The 22,431-nt window shown below is 47.2% G+C and overlaps 2 protein-coding genes across 2 annotated transcripts in view; both read right to left on the reverse strand.

Moving 5' to 3' along the window:
- Nucleotides 1–1,015: 1,015 nt before the first annotated feature.
- The window catches only part of CAPN5 (calpain 5), a 37,646-nt gene continuing 16,230 nt past the window's right edge, over nucleotides 1,016–22,431 (reverse strand). Inside the window, exons 2-12 of the mRNA XM_088535012.1 lie at nucleotides 21,162–21,293; nucleotides 10,011–10,219; nucleotides 9,362–9,554; nucleotides 8,374–8,567; nucleotides 7,544–7,621; nucleotides 6,851–7,046; nucleotides 6,340–6,462; nucleotides 5,103–5,299; nucleotides 4,608–4,729; nucleotides 2,225–2,361; nucleotides 1,016–1,913 (exon numbers count right to left, since the gene is read on the reverse strand). Of these exons, the coding sequence (XP_088391138.1) occupies nucleotides 1,731–1,913; nucleotides 2,225–2,361; nucleotides 4,608–4,729; nucleotides 5,103–5,299; nucleotides 6,340–6,462; nucleotides 6,851–7,046; nucleotides 7,544–7,621; nucleotides 8,374–8,567; nucleotides 9,362–9,554; nucleotides 10,011–10,219; nucleotides 21,162–21,293 (1,764 nt within the window). The 3' untranslated portion in view covers nucleotides 1,016–1,730. The remainder of the gene's footprint in view (nucleotides 1,914–2,224; nucleotides 2,362–4,607; nucleotides 4,730–5,102; nucleotides 5,300–6,339; nucleotides 6,463–6,850; nucleotides 7,047–7,543; nucleotides 7,622–8,373; nucleotides 8,568–9,361; nucleotides 9,555–10,010; nucleotides 10,220–21,161; nucleotides 21,294–22,431) is intronic.
- Nucleotides 15,524–16,171, reverse strand: OMP (olfactory marker protein). Its single transcript, XM_010226506.2, has one exon. The coding sequence runs from the start codon at nucleotides 16,118–16,120 to the stop codon at nucleotides 15,641–15,643; it is 480 nt and encodes a 159-aa protein (XP_010224808.2). The 5' UTR covers nucleotides 16,121–16,171; the 3' UTR covers nucleotides 15,524–15,640.

Here is a 22,431-nt window from a genome sequence, read left to right on the forward strand (position 1 = left end):
ACTGTGCACTTCTCAATGCACCAAGAATTGAACTGGCAGCTAACCTGATTTTCTAGAACAACTGATCGTGTTGCAGACTTAGCATATCTTTATGGAATTAAAAAAAAAAAAAAAAAGCTTTATATACATAGACATTAACATTTAGTAGGAGAGACAGAAAGCCTGCTGTCTATGATAAAAGAAGGCATGCGTGTTCACTTGTCCTTGCAGACAAATTCTGCTTAGGCAGGAATTTTCTGAGATTGCCTTGGACTGATTTTAAAAAGCCGTTTGCAGGAAGCATTACATCATGTGTACTTGTAGGCAGGTGGCTGCAGAAGATTTGGTTCATATAAAAATCATTTACATCTGTCAGAACATCCCTTCACTTGCACCATATTTAAAGGCACATTAAAAACAAAACAAAACAAAACTCCTAAACAATAAAATAAAAAATGCCATTGAAAGGACAGCCAAAAGTCTGCGTTTTTGCTTCTTTGGCTGGGGTGGTTTTATAAGAAGCCAGATTCTGCCACCCAGTGGAATAAGCAGGACCAACCCAGGACTCACTGCAAGCAAGGCACAGAGCATGGCCCTGGGTACAGCAGGACTGTGCTCAGGCCCTGGAGATGCACTAGGGTTGTGCTTGTGAGCCCGGGCTGTGAATTCTCCAGGCCAATAGGACAGAAATTAAAAATGAGAGATGGACGTTGGTATTAATGAAACATGTCCAGCGTTTTCAGGCTTCATTTGGAGCTGTGCTCCTCTTCTCTGCTTTAGTATAAACTAGCATCCAGCTGCTTTTAAAAATAATTTGGGAAAGTGAGGCACAGAAAAATGATGCACAGGATATATGTACGCAGTGGTAAAGATTACGCCCAGCTAGACCAAGCTCCCCACTCCCTGGACCTGCTGCACTGGTCACTCAGCAAAAGGCTGGGTTTGGTCTGTAAGGATGGGATTGAGTGGAGCAACGGAGAGAGCAGGCACCAAGGCAGTTCGAGAGGCACATGCAGGAGACCAGAGCAACTCAAAACCTGACCATGGAGAACAGTTGTCCAGCTATGTCTGTTGGTGGCTTTGTACCTTCAGAGAGAAGTGGAATTGAGCAGGACTTGTGCTGGCATGATGGAGCCTTTAGTCTTTGACAGCAGGACAGGTTCTCCACCATTGATTGAGATTTGGGGCTGTGGAAATGTCCCGGTGCTTCTTCTTTTCAGTTCCTATTTGCAAACCCATACCCAGAAAATATCCAAGGGCCTCAGTCCATTTTTTACACATCTCTTTTCCTGAGATGCCTCCACAGAAAAGCAAGTGAACTGATAAGGACTCTCCGCACACTAGCCTAAAATTAAGCAGACACATTGAGGGTGCACAGAAGTACCTGTTGGGACCACAGTGGCCACACGTGTGCGTGGTGGCACATGAATGCCAGCCCCATGTAAACAAACAGCATCACGGCATCCTGCTCCGGCTGTCAGAACACATAGTGTGCCCATAGCGATCCCATGGGACACATGTTGGTGGCATGAGGTGCAGAAGATGCGAGTCAAAGAATTATTTTGGTTTCCCCAAAAGGCACCATTTTTTGCACATCGAAATCACAAGATTGGCTCTGTTGAATAGAATGCATGCATAGTCCATATATACTTGCAGATAGTATATATGCTCTGTGTGTGTATATATATGTGTGTATGTATATATATGTATAAATATACATATGTGGCACCAGAAGAAGAGTCCTTGAGTATTTAGACATTGGTGAGGATGTTACTACTGAGCAGCCTCACGGCGATGGTTCCGGGAAGATCATTTGATCTCCTGTTCCCCTTGTCCTGGAGATGCAGCGTGTGCACTGACTGTCGGTCCGTGGGATCCCCCGTCAGTGTCACTTGGCCCAAGAACTCATCACTTATTAAGTTGTGGTTCCAGACCTGGGGAAAGAAAATAGACACAAGGGCAATTTCTTCCAGACGACCTTCCTCTAGTGTTGTACATCTACTACATCCTATAGGGAAGTGATGAGGCTACCTGGATCATGTTCTGAGCTGGAGTTGTGGAGGTGATCAAAGCATGAGGGTCTCATTTTGCAACTGAGGGGCTAAGGACATGCACTCACTGGTTGTGGGGGCTCAGCTGTGTTGGTTACTAGCTAAGCTGTGTGAATTGACCATGCTCAGCCATGGGAAATGGACCTGCTGTGGTCCATTGGACCTCCCTGGATAACTGCTCGCCTGTTGTGTACCTGGACAATGATGGGTTGTCCTGGCTTCTTGCGGTAGAAGAGACCTTTCACATCAAATTCTGGAGCCACTGTGTTTTTCTTCACTGGTGAGCGAACCTTTTCCCCTTCACACTTTATGATCACATAAGGATCTGCTCCTGGGGAAAAAAATGAGAATTTATGCTTTGTTTTAATCACAGTAATTCCCCAGAGGCCTTTAATAGAGGCCCCCTACAGCGGTTTTCCTCCATACCTCACCAGAGGAGATTGGTATCTATCAAAAAGTTCTTGACATTTCAGAGACTATAAGACCATGGCTGCAAGTTCCCCGAGCTTCCAAGAGAGGGAAAAGGAGTCCTTTATTAGTCATTACTTCCCCCTTATGAAGCAAGTGAAGGTGCTGGGAATTTCAGTAGAGAATGAGTTACTGCTGGTAGAAATTTAATTACCAAACTGAATTTCTTCACTGTGGGCTTTAGAGAACATGATGGAAACACAGACCAGGTGGATATGTTTTCTTGTCCAAGAAAAATGTGGGAATAAAGAGGAAAAATAACCCATTCAAGAGGCCAGGGACTGAATAGCCTCCTCTCTGACTGCCAGACCACCTCTTTGATTTCTGCTCGAGATGTCCATGGCTCCCCCAGGAAGACAAAGCAGCTGGATTTCACAGCTGTTTTTCCAAACCAGACTTGTCTTTTGGGATGTCCAATGAAGTCCTCATATTCCACCATATGGAGCCAAATTCCAGTTTATAAATCACTATTTCCAAAGCAGTCTGAAAGAACTAGGCTGGGAGATAGGAGAAATGCAATTGCACTGGAAATGACAGGCTGCTGGCAGTGGGAGCTAAACAGCTGGAATACAGCTGAAAAAAAAAAAAGTCATTCCTGGGGGCATTTTCCTGATATCATGTTTTATGGCTTCATGATACAGGTGTTTAGGGATATAGGGATGTCTGAAGGAGAGAAAGATAAATCCCCTTGTTTCTGTGAAGAGTTCAGAGAGTTCTGGCTGCAAGTCTCCCTGCACCGTTACAGGAACAGCGAGATATTCGGGAAAACCTGAGAAAAATCAATCTTTCTAGGGCAATATTTTTCACCCCAAACAGCAGATGGGAATGGACAAATCCCTTTGTGGCATCTGATAGGAAGGAAATGGGGCTATGTTCTCTAAGGACAGATCCAGCACATTACCTCCAGAGCTCTGGTTATCACAGAATCACAGAATGGTTGATGTTGGAAGGGATCTCTAGATATCATATCTAGATATCTAGATATCTAGATATTTAATCCAGCCTCTCTGCTCAGACAGGGACCCCCAGAGCACGTGGCACAGGGTCGAATCCTGGCAGGTTTGGAAGATCTATCTCCAAACAAGGAGACTCTACAACCACTTTGATGGGAGGCAAACCTAACGGCTTGGATTAGAATATGTAAATATATATAATTAAATTAATTCACTTTTTTTGGTAATTATTATTTTAAATTTATCTAAAAAGTGCTTGGATAATTCTTGCCACATTCAGATCTATATGCTTTATTGAGACCCATATGCTTTATTCAGAAGAGGGGGAAGAAAAGCCAGAGTCTGCTCCATTCCCATCACAGGAAGGCATTTCCTTCTCTAATCACTACCTCTAGATTTTCCACCCCTACTACAATAATATTACAGTGCAAGTGGGTTTCCTGGTACAGATGCTCCAGAGGACGGAATATGCAGTTCTTGTCATGACATAAGAAGATATATCAAGGCATGTCAAGACCAGCATGGTACAGACGTCTTTCATGCAAGAAAAGTGTTGTCTGTCAAAATTGAATCAGAGCATGGACCACGAAAATGAACCTTTAGAGACGGAGCAGAAGAGGTGAGTGTGCTGTGGTAGTAGCAGCTAAAATCATCCCAGGGTGTCTCCAAACAGTGGTGAGGAACAGAACTCTCAGAAAATAAGCGCAGAAGTGCTTGACTCACACCATCCCACAGCAAGCTCCACTCAGCCTGTCCCCTACTAATAGTTCAGCTTCAGAGACGAAGAATTCTTCATCATTCATCACCCTATTCTGACTACTCTGACTTCTATAACTGTTCCTACTCAGTAGATAAGCTTGGGTATTTACAGGACCACTGTCAATGACTTTGAGGAAGCTGTGGGAATGTCTTCTAAGAACCCTAGCCAACAGCTTGGATGTAGCAGCACCCAGATCATGTCTACAGCAAGGAGTTCAATAGTCCATGAGCCAGACATATGTCATATTATGACAGCCAGACATATTCAGTGAAGGAACATCTCAGGACCAAACAAATCCCAACCACCCTCCATTTCATGAAATCACCTGTATCTTTTCCTACTAAAAAAAAAAAAAAATCTCATCTGGAACCAGAAAACAAGCAGGGAAACATGTACCTCCTTGGGCATCCTGATTCTTGAGCCCAGCTGCGGCAAGGACGTGGATCTGGGACACCATCTGCGGGTAGCCACACATCCCACTCCAGCAGGTGTGTGGTGGCTCGTCCAATGTCAGTTCTCTGCCAGAGGAGAGAACTTTGTGAGGTGCCTAGCCTTATCTGAAGGACAGGCCTGAGAGTTTGCTCAAGTGAGAGGGAAGGGTTATGCACCATCCCCAGCCAGATTCTGTACCCTCTTCCAAGCTCCTTCGCATCCCGAAGTGAGGGGTCCTCTGCCATGCCATGCTTGGAAACAGGGTGGGATCTTCTCTGCATATTTCTGGTGAGAGCTGTAAAAGTGCCCTGTCTCTGTCTTTAATGTTCCCATTAAAGGAAGCCAAATGCTAGCTCTGGGCAAGACTATGACCAATGCCAAACAGGACATTCATATGTCAAAAGCACAGGGATTTCTCCAGATGGCTAGTTCCTCCCCACCATCATTCTTTCTCCTTACCGGCAATCTGAGGGCACATCTGTGAAAATCCTGAGAAGGAACTCGCCTACGTGACCAGGGTCGAAGGTGGTGGGGATGATGACGTAACGGCCTTCCTTCAGGTCTGTTCTGAGGAAGACGCTGCGGGAGTTGATGTAAATGGAGCTGGCCACTTTCTGCTGCAGCGTGTGCATCCGGTAGCTCCTGTTCAGCTCAACCTGAGCAGACACCAGAGTGTGACCATCAGCAGCGTGTTGATGAGTGCTCACATAATGACATCCAACTTGGGGGACCAGCCGTCAAGGACTGATCCCACAGAATTGGGATAGCTGGAGTTCAGGGGACCAGCGCAACAGATGGAGAATAAGCTTGGACCTCTGTTGGCTCAGACACTTGTTCTCTGCTTCATCCATACCTGACACCAGGGTCCCAGCTAGCAACACAAGACGATCAGTATGGTGGACTTCCACACTCAGAAATAACAGACTGATTTACTGCTTTTAACAGGGAAACCTGCCTGCACTATCACTGTCCATTTCTGAAATCTCTCCTAAGCTGAAGGGTTTGGATGGGGCATCGGTCTTTTCCCCACTTTAGTAGCCTCCAGTGTCTGATGTGATTACACTAGACAGCAACATATTCATGTTACTTATTATGCTCAAATGATTTCACACTCCAGGTTTGTAGAGAGGTCAATGTGAAAGAACAGAAAGTTTTTTCCCCGAAGTGTTTCTCACTGCTAACTGTGATGTGGTAAAGAATACTGTAATCCTTCCTCGGGACTGTAACAGCTCAAGAAAGTGTGAACCAGGGGAAAGTTTTTGTGTGCAAGCTGGAACCTGTGCTCAGAGACAGGGAGGGAGGAGAGAAGAGCTACAGCCTCTATGCAAGGACGCTCCAGAGCACAACCCACTGCTGTGCCTGACCCAGGCAGGTGTCAGGAGCTGATGCCTGTTCTTGCCCATCCTTCTCTCTCACTCCAATGGTCTCTCTCTCTTTTTTCTTTCTTTTTTTTTTTTTTTAATCAAGAGGGAGAGGGAACATTGATCCAATCCCCACAACCTTCTTCAGATGCAGTCTTAATGTACATGCCTCTTTACCATCACTTGAAGGACTACAAGCTGGGCTGAAGGTACCCAACAGACAACCAGCATAATGTTTAAATGCATGATATCAGTTGTCACGCAGGACTAGAGTATAACTCCACCTTTAATATACTGTGTGGATTCAGGCTAGCATGAAGGAACCTTATGTCTACCTTATGGATATCAAAGCCTATGGCCAAGTTCTCTCCTTTGCCCTCTTTGCGGCTGGTTCTTTTTGGCTTCTGCTGGATGGAGATCAGTACTTCATCTTCTGCCTTCTTCACATCAAACACATACTAGAAGCAAAGGGAAGAAGATAAGGAAGGCATTCTACTAAGACAGGAGCACTGTGCATGTGGACACAAATTGGGGTTAACCTCAGCTTCTCCCCATCCACTTCACTGCCAGGACAACCTGGTTTCAGTTTTAGCATTGAGAACCTGCATCCACTGCTCTTAGGACTTGGCACCATCTTACTAAGCCAGAAACTCCTTTGGCTCATCTTAGAAAAGACTGGCAAATCCAGGGATGGTGGCTGAATTGCCTGTCCTCAGAACATTTAATTTACTAGGGCAGGTAACATCAGGTCTGGTAGCTGTTTTGCCCCTCTAGGCCCCTGTAATAGATTTAAAGCCCTGGAAGCACGTGTGAAGGTTCCACAAGGCCCTCTGCTCTGTGACTCACTTGGGGGTTTTGCAGAAAGGTGTCTTTGTGGTTGATGCAGCCCCCACATCGGTTCTTCAAGGGGTCTTCACTTCTTGTCCATGCCCCATGTAGCACTGCCTCCTCCCACGTCTTATGGATGCTCAGGTAGGATGTGTTGATGAGACGGCACTTGATGATGTCTGTGAAGTATTTGCAGAAGTCTTCAAAAGTCATCCTAAAAATAAAAGGAGAGAGCTGGGTTGTACTGTTTCCTTCCTCTAGGAAGTATGCTGCAGGGAATTTCTTGATCACCTGCTCTGGAGAGACCATGTGGGAGTACCCATGTGGGATGGAGATACCTTTCTGCATGAACGTAGTAAATACCACGTCTTTAGTTCAAGTAGTAGCACCATACGTTTTTGGAGTGGGGGAGAAGGGGTGGTCATTCCTCCACATATGGGTACGCATTGTATTGAAATGTGCATTTGTGAGTCTTTTGTGTTCAGCACGCTCACATCATTGGCACAGAGCACTTCCAGTATCATAGTAAAAGGGATCACAGCCATCCAAAGCTATTAACCGTGGGCTCAAGGAAAATGTTTCACTAAAGATTCCAAGACTTGGCTGGCCATTTGCTCTGGATAACTGTTTGCATGGAAATGACTCTGATCTCTCATGGGGTGGGAGAACTGTCTTGACATGTTCATAGCGAGAAACCTAGCAGGGACTCACCAGAACTCTCCATCGTCTTCCACTGTCATCCCCATCTTCTCTCTCTCACTTTTGCTCACTTTCTGCCACTCCTCAGAGCTGTGGGAAGAGTGCAGGATCATTACTGTGAAAGCAAGGGGACACACAGCATTTCAAGGAGCTACTTGGTCTCATGCCAAGAGCATGAGGCCTACACAAAGATCTTGCCATGCAACAGTTCCTCAGGACAAAGAAAGGGGTACAGGCTTGTCCATAGGGATAGTGTAATCTAATCCAGTCTCTGCACTGCTCGTTTAATCTAAAGATGGAGGGAATGCAGTATTACTTGGAACTTTAATTTTCTTCCTGACCACTGTAGCTGAACCTGACTCAACCAGATTTTGTTTGTCTGGTGTGTCACAACCGCTGTGATTCTGGCCAAAGGCTCATGAGTTGTTCTTCACTCCATGCTCAGACACCACAGCAGTCAGTGGTGTCAGAAGCCAGCTCTGCTGGGTGTTATTTTGTTTGGAATAGGATTGTGAGCAGAAAGCTGAGCTCCAGCCATCCTTCATCTGGAATGAAAAGGCAGGTGATTTCACCACAACACCCACCAGAATCCCGATGACATGAAGAAAACTTGTCAAGCTCAGACATCCTCCTTCTCTCCTCAAGGGACCATGATGCAAGGGCTGTATCTACCCAGGCAGAATAGCAGGGCTAGGTTGTGGGCTGAGGCAGCATCCCACCACTGCCCATACAATGGTAGCCTACTGGAGCGGATGGACAAACTGCCTCACACCTCAAGGCTTGCTTTATCCCAACCTTCTGCACCCAAAGTAGGTGATAACACTGGCTGTTGCCCTACTCACGTGTCACTCCAAGGGCCGTTCCACTCCCGCTCACCCCACGGGTTGCGCATGCGGATCATGTCCAACTTCTCTGACTTGAAGAAGGACAGCAGGCCGTGCCCCAGGCGGACCTTCCGCACATCTGTCACCGCGTATGCATGGCCCTTCACCAGCCCACAGGCCAGGCGGGCCTCCATGTCTGCTGCTGACGTAGCCTGGGCAAGAGGACACAGATGGCACTCACGCCAGGTATGGGGGACATGACTGCCTTTGCTCGTGCCCTGGTTGCAGCTTTGAATTTCAGCTTTTGATTTGATAAAGCTCTCTAGCGTGACTGTAGAAAAGGCAGCTATCTGGCTGGCCTTCATCTGCTGCATGGGACCTCTAAGCTCCTGCACTGTCAGTCACTACAGCTCATCCTACATGTTATACTGGAAGGTCAAGCACCCACTATTGTGGAGATGTCCATATGCAGACATCTAAATGCCTTACTTTGTAAGTGAATCCTTTCCTAGCATTTAAAGGAATGAGACTGGAATCTTGGATATAGTAATGAGAAATTAACAGGCTTGGCATCCAGGCTTGATTCCCTTTATTATCCACAGAAACAAATAGGAACCCCTAGACACAATTCATCTGACTTATTTTAGATGTATCCAACAGGGTAAAATGAACTGCACTCTAAAATACCTATTCCCTTCCGATGAGCTCTAACATGGACCATCTGCAAAGACAACATCCATATCTGGTGATACAGCTTCCACTCCCTGCAGAGTGTCAGCAGAATGTGACTCCAGCAGGAGAAGACTCCCTTTCTTGGGGATTATCACGTGATCAGGGACATCCTATAAAATGCCAGCCAGGTGTGAAAGTGGCTCCAGCTTTACTTGCAGGAGCCTAAGCAGTCAGAGATGCAGATGGACTTTTTACCACATGTGCAGGAGTCCTGCAACGGGACCCTCAAGCTGCCTCTAAGGACATCCGTGACCATACGGACAAACGTTCTTACTTTGATGGAGCAGCTGATAAGGCCTCCCCGGTTGTGCACCTTCAACACACGCTCAAAGAGGAGGTTTCTCTTGGCTTCATCATTGATGTAGTCTCCTTCAGTCAGGTCAATAGGTTCAGAGACTCCACCAGTAAAGTCTACCAGGGCATCAGCTGTGTTGCCTCCATCCAGAGCCTCGTAACAGCCTGACAACCTGAAAGAAGAAAAGAGGATATGATTTTTTTCTCAATTTCACTCTGAGATATGTCCTATTTATCCTCATGAGAACTGTTGTTTTGTCAAGAAGACAAGTCATAAGATTGTCATTTCTCATGAGGTTTGAGCCTGAATTCAAGGCTACCATGGCCTTGAAGCTTCAATTTTTGACAAAACCCTATACGCAGAAAGGAGAAGGGATGAGTTTGGACACCTGTAACTAAACAACTGCAACACCTAAACATCTGCAACTCCTATATGCCATCAGACACAGTGAGAACTCACAGCATTTTGTCACTGGACCCATCATCCAGTGGTGCCAACTCACTAATGCTATGCACAGAGAACAACTCGTGGGATGCCCATGTCCCAGTTTGCTCTGTAAATGGTAGGGTGCCACTGTCTTCTAGAGCTACAGCAGTTACTGGAGCCGTCCTTCTACCCAGGTACCTACTTGGCATAAGCCTTCTCCACCAAGGCACACCAGAACTCATTCTTGGAGTTGGAATGGCAGTAGATGAGCTGATTATGGAGTGTGGGCAGGCGGTCATCTATCACCACATCCAGCCATTGACCAAAGCGCCAGAACTGGAAGTGGAAAATCCCTGCGTAGCTCTCAGGTTTCTCGGGGTTCCACTCTTGCTCCTTCCAGTCCGGGATGACCTGCCGGGAGAACACAGAGGGGAGACGTGCACCCAGATTATTTCTCTTCCTGGGTGTCACTGTCATTCTGGAACTAAGACAGAGAATATGAAAACAAGGAAGACTATGAGGGGATATGACTGACTTACAGCCCTCTGGTTCTTCCAAACCTGACTAGATTAATACCTCCCAAAACAATTTAATCTTTGTCCTGTCTTGAAGGATGGAGGATGGGATCTCTCACAGCCCTGTTTCCATGAAAACTTCATCTTAGTCCTGTGTTTTATAATTTTACCCTCGACATCTGCTGCTGCCTACTGCTGCAGAGTATTCCTTTATCTGCCTTGGGATGGCTGTTGTTATGACCATTTTTTTTGTGCATTTTATTGTCAAAAGAGAAAAAAAGGGGAATCTTCCTTGATCCTCTTGCTTGATTCTGGTGTGATTGGACTGGCCCAAGAGCAGATGTTGCATTCCTCTACCTGGTAGTAATAAACACAGAACAGGCTCTCTGCGTACATCTACTCTACTAAATAAAAGTGGAAGAAAATGAGATCTCCGTCACAGAGTCCCTGGTAGTGCACACTGCAGAACTGTTAGCTTGATCCCTTCCTCTGCTCCAGCTAGCTTCTTTGTTGAGGAGCTGGAATAGGATAGGACACAGCTATATTGCATGGAAAGAGAATCTTCAGAAAATCCCAGACCATGGTGAGCCTGCAGTGGGCCTTGGACCATGTCCAGCTGCCCACGCTTCATCATTTGCTTTGGCTGCTTTTGGTCTCAAAGCCATAATCCACGCTCAGCCCTCTTTCTGCAGAATCTCCCAGTTCCTCCACTACCAAAAATGCTCCAGCCCAAGGCTTTTACTGTGTCCTAGGAATGAAGGACATTGAAATATTAATGATGCCATCGTCTCCATCCTCCACGAGCTAATTGGCATTCTTTAGTTATCTGGATCAATAGAAGCACAGCAGACAGCCATGGAAAGGAGATACTTTTGGAGGGTTTGGTGATTTCCAGGAGTGCTAATGAATCTGTGCCAGACTCCCTCTGGGACACTGCCAGAGAAGGATCAGACAGCCCTCCATCCGTCCCCATTGATTCCCTCCTGACTGGAGCTCATGCTAATGAATTGCCATAGAGGACCATTTTGCTAATCAACTCACTATTAATGTGGGCTCGAATGATTACAGTATTGATCACAGACAGCTTCCCAGTCAGAGCTTGTAGCTGCTCTTTCCAGCTGGCTGGTTCTTGCCATTACCATTAAGGAGGCAGGAGATATTGGCACCCCACTGCTCTTGCACTGTCCCTTCTTTTCGGGACAGTGCTGAAAACACCCTCTGCCAGCAAAGGTGGAGAGCAGCTCTGTGGAGAAAGACCTGGGTGTCATGGTGGACGACCAGGTGACCATGGGGCAGCAGTGTGCCCTTGTAGCCAAGAAGGCCAATGGGATCCTGGGGTGCATTAAGAAGAGTGTCTCCAGCAGGTCGAGGGAGGGGATCCTGCCCCTCTACTCAGCCCTGCTGAGGCCGCATCTGGAGTATTGTGTCCAGTTCTGGACTCCACAGGACAAGAGGGATGTGGAGCTGCTGGAGAGAGTCCAGCGCAGGGCTACGAGGATGATCATGGGCCTGGAACATCTGCCCTATGAGGAGAGGCTGAGGGAGCTGGGCCTGTTCAGCCTGGAGAAGAGAAGGCTGAGAGGGGATCTAATCAATGTCTATAAGTACCTCAAGGGAGGGAGTGAAGAGGGTGGTGCTGGTCTCTTTTCAGTGGTGGCCACCGACAGAATTAGAGGTAATGGCCACAAACTGAAGCACCAAAAGTTCCACAGGAACTTAAGGAAAAATTTCTTAACAGTGAGGGTGACAGAGCCCTGGAACAGGCTGCCCAGAGAGGTTGTGGAGTCTCCTTCTCTGCAGATCTTCAAAACCCGCTTGGACGCAGTCCTGTGCCACGTGCTCTAGGTGACCCTGCGTGTGCAGGGGGGTTGGACTAGATGACCTCTAGACGCCCCTTCCAACCTTAAGCATTCTATGATTCTATGATTCTATGAAAGGCAGCAGAAGCTGCGATCTGCCTTCATGCTGAGCAGGATCCAGGCACTAGAGACAGCTTTACCTACATGCTACAACACTGACCCAAGAGGAAAGAGAGCAAGGTGTGAGCTGATACATCAGCTTCCTCCCATAGGTCTCCCTTCGTTATGGTGAAGTGTTGAGGATGCCTTGATCCAGCATCTATGAGAGGCAGGATAGTACAAAGGTCACTACTGGTGATGGGACCTCAGTGCTGATGCTTCTGCACTTACTTACTCATTAATTACCAGTGTTATGCAGCTCTTAGCAACCCCTTTGCTGTGCTGCATGTCCTCAGTCTCCTAGAGGGACCATCCTGGCCTCTAGAGCTCATACTCCAAACAGACTGATATCCAGTTTGCTCTCTTCTGTTAAGCTAGAAACATTTTTGCCTAGGCCATGAGGGCTTGATGCATAGTCACTGTGCTGTACATAGTGCTTGATGGGAATGGAGCTCATGGTCAAGAAACGAGAACACCACCTCTGCCAGCCCATTACCAAGTGGCAGCAGAGTCAGCAACAAGTACGGTTGGATTCATGGCAAAAGGGCGATGGAAGGAAGCGCCCTTGAGCATCCTATCCAGGCTCATGGATTGCTCTTGCTGCTTGACTCCCTGGCCCAGTTTTCTGCGACCATGGATGACTGTCCTGGTAAGGTAGGGGAGAAATGGAAACTCTGGATGTGTTGCTTTTGAGGGCTTCATCTTTAGGACAGTCACACTTCAAGGCATACCATGTGCTATTCTAGACACAGTGTGGGCCTGTGTGTTACCTAAAGGATTAACCTTGGGCACATCTACTGATCCCAGCAGTGTGCTGGAACTCAAATCCTTTCCAGAGGTCCACAGCTCCCACTCACTTTCAGGAATCAACCCACAACATCTCCATCCCTCCTCCCTTCTTATTTTTCTAAGACTGCCTAATTAAGATAAAAGGTGTCTCTGACCCTGGAGAAAGGGTCCCAAGAGGAAACAGGAACTAGCAGATACGGGTTCCTCCAAGCAAGGGCTCTTCCGCTAGGAACTTCCCAACTCAGGAAGAGAATAGGGGAACACAGTATCAATGTGCTGAACCTCACATACAAACTGGAATGAAATTCCCCTAGGAGCTGGCATAAGGTGGTGTTATCTAAAAGTCTTCCCATGATGCTGACATTGCACAGGGAGAATTTCATTTACTGGTATAAAGTTGCTCAGCTCCCCTGTTGGAGACAGAAATAACAGTTTACCACTGACTTCCCACCCCTAGCTCTGACAGAAAGGTGAGATATGCCAGAGGACCATCACCTCTCCTCCACCCAGCTTCAAAATCCTCTCCACAGTCACACAAACAGATAAATGCTCCATTAAACCTTTCACCGCACAAGAGAATAATGTTTTCTGTTTTGTTATGAGCAAAAAAAAAAAAGACAATGAAAAATATTCCAAGTGCCTTAAAGATTGGTGGGTTTCACTTTATTGTTTGCAGGATTGGGACAGTTTTCAGAAAAAAAAATACATTAGGAGACAAGCACAGCTTCAGTTCTTTAAAGGGAGCCCTGTTGATTAGGCTTTTATTCAACATGGTACATCAATACCCCGTGAGGTACTTGCAGCAGGAACTTGATTCAAGCAACCAGCAAAATAGCAATGTCATTGTGAGAGCTGGCATGCAAAAAAAAAATAAACACCCTTTTGGAGGTTGTTGGTGACTTCTGCTATTGGGTCAAACATTGTTTGCAGTCAGGTGCTTTCAGGATGTACTCAGAGAGGTCTTCTGTGGAAAAGTTTGGGATACCAGAACTGGGTTTGGTCCCCCTGTGAATCCATGTTTTGGCCAAGCAGGAATGGATCCGCTTTTCTCTCTCTCTACAGAATCCTGCATTTTTGGGGCTCAACATGAAGACAGACCCCAACTTCGTCAGCAGTGCCTACATATGGCTGTGTGACTCGGCGCTTGCTGAGCTTTGTCTGTGCACCAGACTCAAAGCTCCTGCCATCACTCCAGTAATTAGTCCATCTTCCTGCTTGTCTTCTCCTCTCTGCCCAGCATATCTTGTATAAACCATTTATAACCAACAAGCAAGCTGGGGAAGGCACATAGTCTGCATCTCTGGAGGCTCTGAGGAAGAATCCAGACAACTCTGGGGTGGTCCATGCAAGTCAGTAGGTGATGAGAATGAAGGGACCTCATCCTGGTTTCCCTTCATTACCTTCTCCAGATGCAGCCCATTAAAACCAGTGTCCATATCTTATGAATCCCCCACCACACTTGGGTGCAATCCTAACAAGCAGCTTCATCAAAGTTCCTTCCACTTGCTAGTTGAGGAAAAGGGAATGTCCAAAATTAGTGATTTATTCACAGGAACAAGCCAGGCACAAAACACCCTCATGCTGCAAACTTCCAAAGATACTGGCTCCCTGTTCATCTGCTCCAGACACCCAGACACAGCTTCCTGACTGAGAACAGGCATTTGGGGCAATGGGTGTCAGTAGATGTTGCCCTTTGGGGACAGCAGAGGAAGGTTCTTGCTCTGTGATCTGCAAAATGCTCTGTAATATCACAGCTCTCTACAAATGCTTAACAGTAAATATATTCCTGGATGTTTGCTCCAACCCACCTCAGAACCAAAAATCTCCAGGCAGCACAAGGTGAGCAACTCCCCACATTGACCCCCCTGCAATAAACACATGCAGCTGCCAGGAAAAAGAGATTTCAACCTTCATGAGCTGTTTTTTCTCCATCTGGTTTGCAATCTGCAGAGCACAGCTTGTCAGAAGGTGCTTCACCTTCACAGCAAAGTGAACAACCCAAGGACCTGGTCTTCAGAGACTCCAAGCAGCCACAGACACTGCCATCTGCAAGCACTCATCATCTTTGCAAGGACCAGCATGGCATCTCTCACAAGTTCCCCTTTCAGTTGTCTAGGTTGGATAACTGGAGGTCAGTGCTCTCTCCAGGTGGCCTCTCATGTTTCCACTGTTGAAATTTTCTAATTTTTGCACTAGGCTTTTGATATCCAGGTACTGTGGTTGGATGGGTCAAGGTAGTCTCTCCATTTCCATGCCAGCAAGATCCTGTCAGTCACACCTGTGCTGAGTCCACAAACATGCATTTCTGTGCCCTAGGCAATTACAGCAACAAGCTCTCACGGACCATCCTCCCTCTTCCCCATCATTCAGATATGGAACAGCATGTTAGGGGAAAAGTTCAAAATGGAGAGGTGGGAAAAGCATCTCCACAAGTGCTGTGAGGCTGTTCACTACCTTTTTGCAATGCCATCTCTTGATGAACTACCTAAAAACAACCAAGAGCTGAATGAAGAGAAAGAAAAATGAAGACAAAAACATAGCTGGAGCAACATGGGCTGAGCAAGAGGGGATCAGGCTTTAAACACAACAGAGCCCTTCAGCTGAGCTGGTTCAAGACCGTCGGTGAAAGCGAGGAGGAAATACATCACCTTGCGGATCTTGGCTAGCTCCACTAGCCGCTCCCCAAATTCCTGGGCATCTGCCTCGTTGCACTCCACCTCCTTGGCCCCTGGCTTCTTCCAGAAGATGCCTGCCGGCTCAAGCAGCTGCCGGTTCATAAGGTGGGTGAGATCAGGAGTCCAGTGCTGGGAAGTACCGGTCACCGTGACCTTCCCAGATCTCTCCATCTGGATCTCCCAGCGGAGGAAGCGCAAGCCGTGCTGCTGGGTGAAATCCACTCGGTAGATGTGCTCGTTGGTGCGCAGCAGCTTCTCCCCATCCTGGGGCTTCTCGTTTTTCTGCTGCAGGCTCTGGACTCTCAGCCGCATGCACCGGGTGAGCTGGTCATCTCGGACGAAGGGCACTTGGAGCTCTCCCGCCTTGGCTGCCATCGCCTCGGCTTCTCCTCCACTAAACCCTCAGCAGTGTTTCGCTCTCAAACAAGCAACTCAAGGGTGGAAAAAAAAAAAAAAAAAGCCCCCAGAGCTGGTGCCCCCTCTCCACGGTCCCAGCAGTGCTAGGCAACCCGGGCCAGTGACGCAAAGCACCCTCCGGGGCTTCCTCTGGGTGCCCGCCCCGTCTCGTTTGCAGATGAGAAACTGCCTGTGCCGCAGCGCACGGTAATCCATAGGGAAGGGATGTCTGATGTCAGCCGCCCTGGCAACCTCCCTGACAACAGCTCCCCGGCAAGCAGGAGCGCGGCTCGTCATGCCCAAAGGAAGGTGCGAGCCGGCTGGACAGCATCTCGCAGGGCTCCGTTGCAGTGGCTTTCTCTAGATGTGGACTCATGGGGTAACTAAGGGTGGAAGGAGCCCCTGCAAGGTCTTCCCTTCCCTCCAACCCTCTGCTCCAAGTAGGACTTAATTCAAGGCTACCTCAGGTTGCACAAAGCTTTGTCCAGTCGAGCTGTGAATATCTCCACAGATGGAGATCCCACAGCCTCTCTGTGGTTCCAGTGTTTGATCACTGTTATGCTTTTTTTTCCCCCCCTTAAGCAAGAATTTTCCAGGTTACACCTCATGTTGACTTCTGTCCTCACTCCAAGAAGAGTCTATCTCTGTTTTCTGTACCCCTCCAATGAGGGAGCTGCAGAGAGCAATGAGATCCCCTTTCACCTTCCCCTTTCTTCGTTGCACCATCTTGGTGGCCTTTCATTGGACTCACTCTAGTCTGTCACTGCCTTTTCCTGGGGACCCCAAAACTGCACATAGTGCCCATACAGGGACACACAAATGCCAAATAGAGGAGGAGAATCATTTCCCTTGTCCCGCCAGGTGCTCTTTTTTTTCAAATTTGTCCAAGTGTGTGGCTGATCTTCATCTCTTCAAGGGCACACATTTGATTCATGGTCAACTTGTCCACCAGGACCCCTTTCTCCTTTTCTGGATGGTGCTTTGGTAGGACTCATGCCTGCATTAATGCTGCAGTAGAAAGAACCTACAGTGGATGCTCGAAGGTCTGTCTGCCCTTGAATGGACTTGCCAAAAGACTGAAAGGGTGATCACCCAAAGGCTTCACCTTAGCACTCCAGGAAGGAGGATCCAGAAACTGTCAGGACCTTAAATCTTGATTCTTTGGGCCAGGTGGGCAAGAAACCTCTCTCTGAGCCCAAGTGAGCCCCAGCAAGACCATCGTCCCTATTTGGAAGTGCTCATCTCCTTGCAGTTGTTGGACATGGCTATATCCAGAGCACTAGGGCAATGCTGGCGGGACCCCAGCCAGCAGATGGGACAGGGATGAATTTACTGCTGTTTGCAATGTGCTGGGTGGCTTCAAGAAGTTGCAAGCACCCCAAAAGAGGTGCTGTACCAAACCATGCCCCTCTTCCCAACTGCACTGTGAAATCATGTTTTAGGGGCATTATGGAAAAGGCCTGTCTTTGCAAGTGTGCAGGAGTCTTGGACTTGGAATAAAGTCAATTTTTTTTTTGGATACCTGGAGAGTCTAGGTACTACAGCACAAACCTTTAGAGGGGACATGGTATGGAGTCAGCTCACCTGTGCTCTTTCAGGCCTGCCCAGGACCCAGGCTGGCTTCTGCCACATGATGTGTTGGCAAGGCACTTGGGAGCTCAAATAATATTTTTAATAATTTTTATTTTTATTTTTTATTACTACAAAAGGCTGTGCTAGCATCTTTTTTGTGTCATGCATGATGGATGACCAGCCACATCATCCCTGGGGCATATAACTCTGAATTACTGAATAAGGCCCCCAGAGGATGATCAGGAGATAGCTTTGGCCTAACAAGTCACCAACACCAGGGGACCAAGGCCGGGTCATGATACTGGGAACTGTCACCTGTCTACTGAAGTGCTTGAAAACAGAATCAGGAAAGCTAAGAGCTATAAATAGCACCATCCAAAGGGAAAAAGAGGGATATGAGGAAGCTAGACTCTTCCTGATGTTCTCTTAGCTCTTGCTTCACTTGTTTACAAGCTTTAAAACACCTTTAGCAGCAACTGACAATCTAACTACAGGGTTTTTAAAGCTAAAATGTATTCAGGTCTTTCTGACCTTCCTTGAATGACCTCAGCTCTTTTACCTACTATCATCTTCTGCATTGTCTACATGTTGTGGCAATAGCAGGAGAAACGTTCTTGCAGCTAATGATGAACCTTGTGTGCTGCAGGAGCAGCTGCCAGGCCCTGTGTGATGGGGCATAAATCTGCAGGGGCACAAAATCAGCCTTGAGAGCCTCTGCAGAGAGTAATAATTTATGCCAGGCTGTGGAAGAGCAAAACTGACTTTGGAATGTGGGGTGCCCTCAGAGCACTCTGCTCCCATCCCAAACAGCCCCGAGCTCCTGAAAGGGACTGAAAGGAAAGGAGACCAGGTTAGGCAGTGGAAATTCAAGGGTGTCTGTGTCACTTGGCCTCAGAGACTTTTATTGAGTGGTAGCAATGCAGCCTGTGGACATTGTTGGAGATGACCTTAAACTGTCCCTCTTCCAAGGACTTCTTTTCCTGATAGCTAGGTACCTCTGAAGTGCCACAGAGGCAGTGTTATAGAGACAGATCAAATGTAAGGATATGGAGGGGCAGTCAAATCTCGAACAATTAGAAAATGACTCTAAATTTTTCACTATCAGTCCCTCAGTCCCACTTGGTGGCTCAAACACCCGGGGGTTCACGCCAACACCAATTCACAGTAGTTGAAAGATGTGCAGCCATAGGAAAATTATGGCCCAGAGGAGACAAAGACCACTAGCTGCCTCAGCTTCCCTAATTCCATATCCATGGCTCGGGGGAAGCCTTGGGGTGATGCGCAGTGCATGCTGTGCCAGCAAATTTAGCATCGAAAGCTGCTTCCTAATTATATCCAGAGGGAGCCTCCTAAGGGAGAAGGAGGGACCTGGAAGGAGGTTAGGCCAAAGTGGAAGAAGGAGTGTGAATAAAATCCATCTCTTGGGGTACACCAGGATGTGCTACTCCATCCTATCTCCCTGAAGAGATTCCCTTCCCCACACTTGCTCACCTCAGTGGCAGAGAGACTATTTTGCTACGTCCAGTGGAGCAAGGGACATACAGACCCTAATTTATACACTCTGATGGAACTCAGGGTTGAATTTGTCAGGATCAATGGGAAAGCTGGGCAAAGATTCCTGTGATGATATTTCAGCAATACTAACACATACATCAGCATCTTTCATTTCATCTTGGACTCTGAATCACAGACATTTTCGTGTCTAATGACAATTTAACAACCTGGTGTTCTGCTGTCTTGTCTGTCACCATGGCTTGCTTCTATTGGAGTATTGACCAGTTAGGAGCACAGCACTGTTTGTCACAAGGTCTCAAAGGAGACACTGCTCCCTTTTTACAGAAGGGAAGCTGAGGCCCAAAGATCATTCCCCAAGATCCCATCATATTCATTGGAGTATTGTATTGGAGAGGTGGGACACAGATCATAATCCAGGGTCCAAGAGAGGGACTAATGATTGGAGAGTGCTCCCTAGAAACTCTTCATCCATCTCTCCACAGCTGGATGTTATCCCGGAAGAGATATTTTTAACCAAATGCTTGTTCCTGGGCTCCGCAGAGGGGTACGTGGGTCAAACTAGCTCATGTGATAAACACAGGCTGGTCAACACAGCCTGGTCAACACAACTTGTGCAGTAGACAGGGCTGTTAGTAGAAGTCCAATGTAATTTAGAGACCTCCAAAAATAAGCCTGAGTGTAGCCCTATGATGAGCACTGCAGCAAACTGAACATCGCTCAAAGGTAAGGCTTGGAAAGAGGATTGCAGCTTTTGCTTTTGCTTGAAAACAAGGCTTTCCAAAAGAGAGAGGGATACAGGAGGCACGTAAAAAAAGAGCCTGTTAAGGGCATGGAAAATGAGAAGTCATAAACATCGACAGCAAAATTACCAAGGGAGGAAAATCAGTGCAGCTGGCAAACCGAAATAATGAGGTCTCCAAAGGGACCCAGCTTCTGTTTGATGGGCATTTCCCAGGGCAGAGCTGGAAGTGAATGGTGAGCAGGGAGGACAACTCACACACTTGCTCTCAAGAGATGGCAATGAGGATGAACAAGCTAAACAACGCTGTGGGCCACACTTGGAACAAGAGCCATGATAGTCACAGCAGCCACAGATGGGTGGAAACCCTACTGATAATCCAGAAGCCAATAACTTCCTTTCTCATGTCTGGAAGATACTGGTTTTAATATAAAACAGGGACACTGCAACAAACACAAATTCCCAAATCTGAGTTTCATATTTATGATCACAAAAATACATGATGCAGAGACTGGGTGTATCATGGCACATCGAGCCAATGCAAAAGTTTAGGTGAGAGGGAATAGGTGGGTATCCTGCAGTAGGAAACCGTGGGTGAAGCTTTCTGGCCAGTGACAGAGAAACTGTGGAACTACATGGTCTTTGTGGACCCTATGCACAAAGAAGAGTCTCTTATGGGGTAAGACCATCCAGACATGGGCTGACCATCTGGGGACATCTGCTTTGGGGTAGCCATGCCTGGGGAGGGATGCTATTACCCTTGAACTGCCCTACCTGCCCCAAGTGCTTGGTGTCTCATTGCTGAGATAGGCACACGACAGAGAGAACACCATGGGAACTAGGGAAATGGGGCCAAATGCTGCATCTGAGCATCCTCAACTTTTTGTTTGTTTGTTTGTTTTGTTGTTTTTTAGGTTATATGAGAGTGGAGAGTCAGATTTCAGATGTAAAGGAGCAGCATTAGGCTTGATTCATTTGGTTAAACTGAGTAAGGCTAAGAATTTGGCTTGCAAGTAATGTGTCTAGAGTCACACCAGTTAACATCTCTCCTCACAAGACTCTCATTTAAGGGAGGTTTTATGCATGTAAACAGGTTTTTAGGACCTGAGGTGTCCTGGAAGAACCAGTTTATGAGCTGGACAAATACGATATAAGGCCAAGACAGGCTTTCCTTGTGCATAGGGAACTCCTTACCTTCTGCCACAGGGACTCTCGGGATGCCAGGGAGGAGCAGGCAGCCACGAACCAACAGTTCCCGACCTGGCCCTGGTGTAAGTCATGGGAGCTGATCCCATCCACAAAGAGATGCGGGTCATCACAAATTTCCTGCAGAACAGGAGAAAAGAGACACATCAGTAAATGAAGAGTCTGGGGAATTAGGAGCAGGGCTTTCTAGGAAAAGAAAATCTCCTTCTCTCCCTCCTCAGGCCCTGTTTAAAACTCCCCTGCAGGCTTTCTCCTGGCCTAGCTCATCACACCAGTAACAGAAGGATCCTGTCCTGCCTAGGGCTCTCCTTGGGACATGGGTAGCATCACTGCTGAAATGACACCTGCCCTGGTAGCTATTCTTTTCCAGCATCCAATCCTCCTTTCTTGGCTATTATTATCTTCAGTGAAAATGGTACATTATCACACCATTACAGCCCCCGTGACCCATCTCCTCTTTCAAGTTCATCCTTTGCTGTTTGTCATAAGTCCTTCAGTTCTCCCTATCCTTTGACTGTTTCATGCTTCTTCTCTTCCCTCATTTTTCTCTGGGAAATTTCTAGTAATAAAACATTTGGAGCTGAGACTCTCACCCAAGGTCCCCCCAACACGGGCTTGTGGATTATACACACACAAATTAAACCCTGTTGGAGAAGAGACAGCCAGGAAGTCAGGCAAGGAATCACAACATCTACATAGGACAGTTCTCCCAGGAAAGCTCTGTGAAGATTGAGGGCTCGGCCATGGTCACAAGAAGCTGTGGCCTGAAAGCCAAGGGTCCTCATCCAGGGGGTCTGTCCTCCAGATCCCACCACAGTGCAGAGAGAACTTCTCCAGTGAGACAAAGACTTTGCGGCTGGATCAGCAGGATTAAAAGCTCATCCTGCCACCCAAACGGACAGAATGGATTGGACACAGGTACCATGTAATAAATTGTGAATGGAGAAAAATTAGGAGGGAGCTAGGAGGTGATCTCATCCCTCCGTTGCTCTTCCCAGCTCCCGTCAGACTGTCTTCCCTTCTTCCCACTCTCTCTTACAGCCTTGCCAAGAAAGCACTTAAATAACAGAGGGTGTTGGACAAACTTCATGTGAAACATGGCTTTTTTTATTATTATTTTCTCTTAATCAATCCAGTTTGGAAGGGCATGTCCAGATGAAGCGAGGGAGCAGAAGGGACATTGAAAGAGTTGAAAGAAGCTCTTCCATTTTGCTGTTATATTCAATTTGAGGTGCCAAAGCAAAGGCAGACTTTTTCT

Source organism: Tinamus guttatus, unplaced genomic scaffold, assembly GCF_059628265.1.
Source record: "Tinamus guttatus ecotype Peru unplaced genomic scaffold, ASM5962826v1 Tinamus_guttatus_pri_ptg000602l, whole genome shotgun sequence".
In the NCBI taxonomy this organism is placed as follows: Eukaryota; Metazoa; Chordata; class Aves; order Tinamiformes; family Tinamidae; genus Tinamus; species Tinamus guttatus.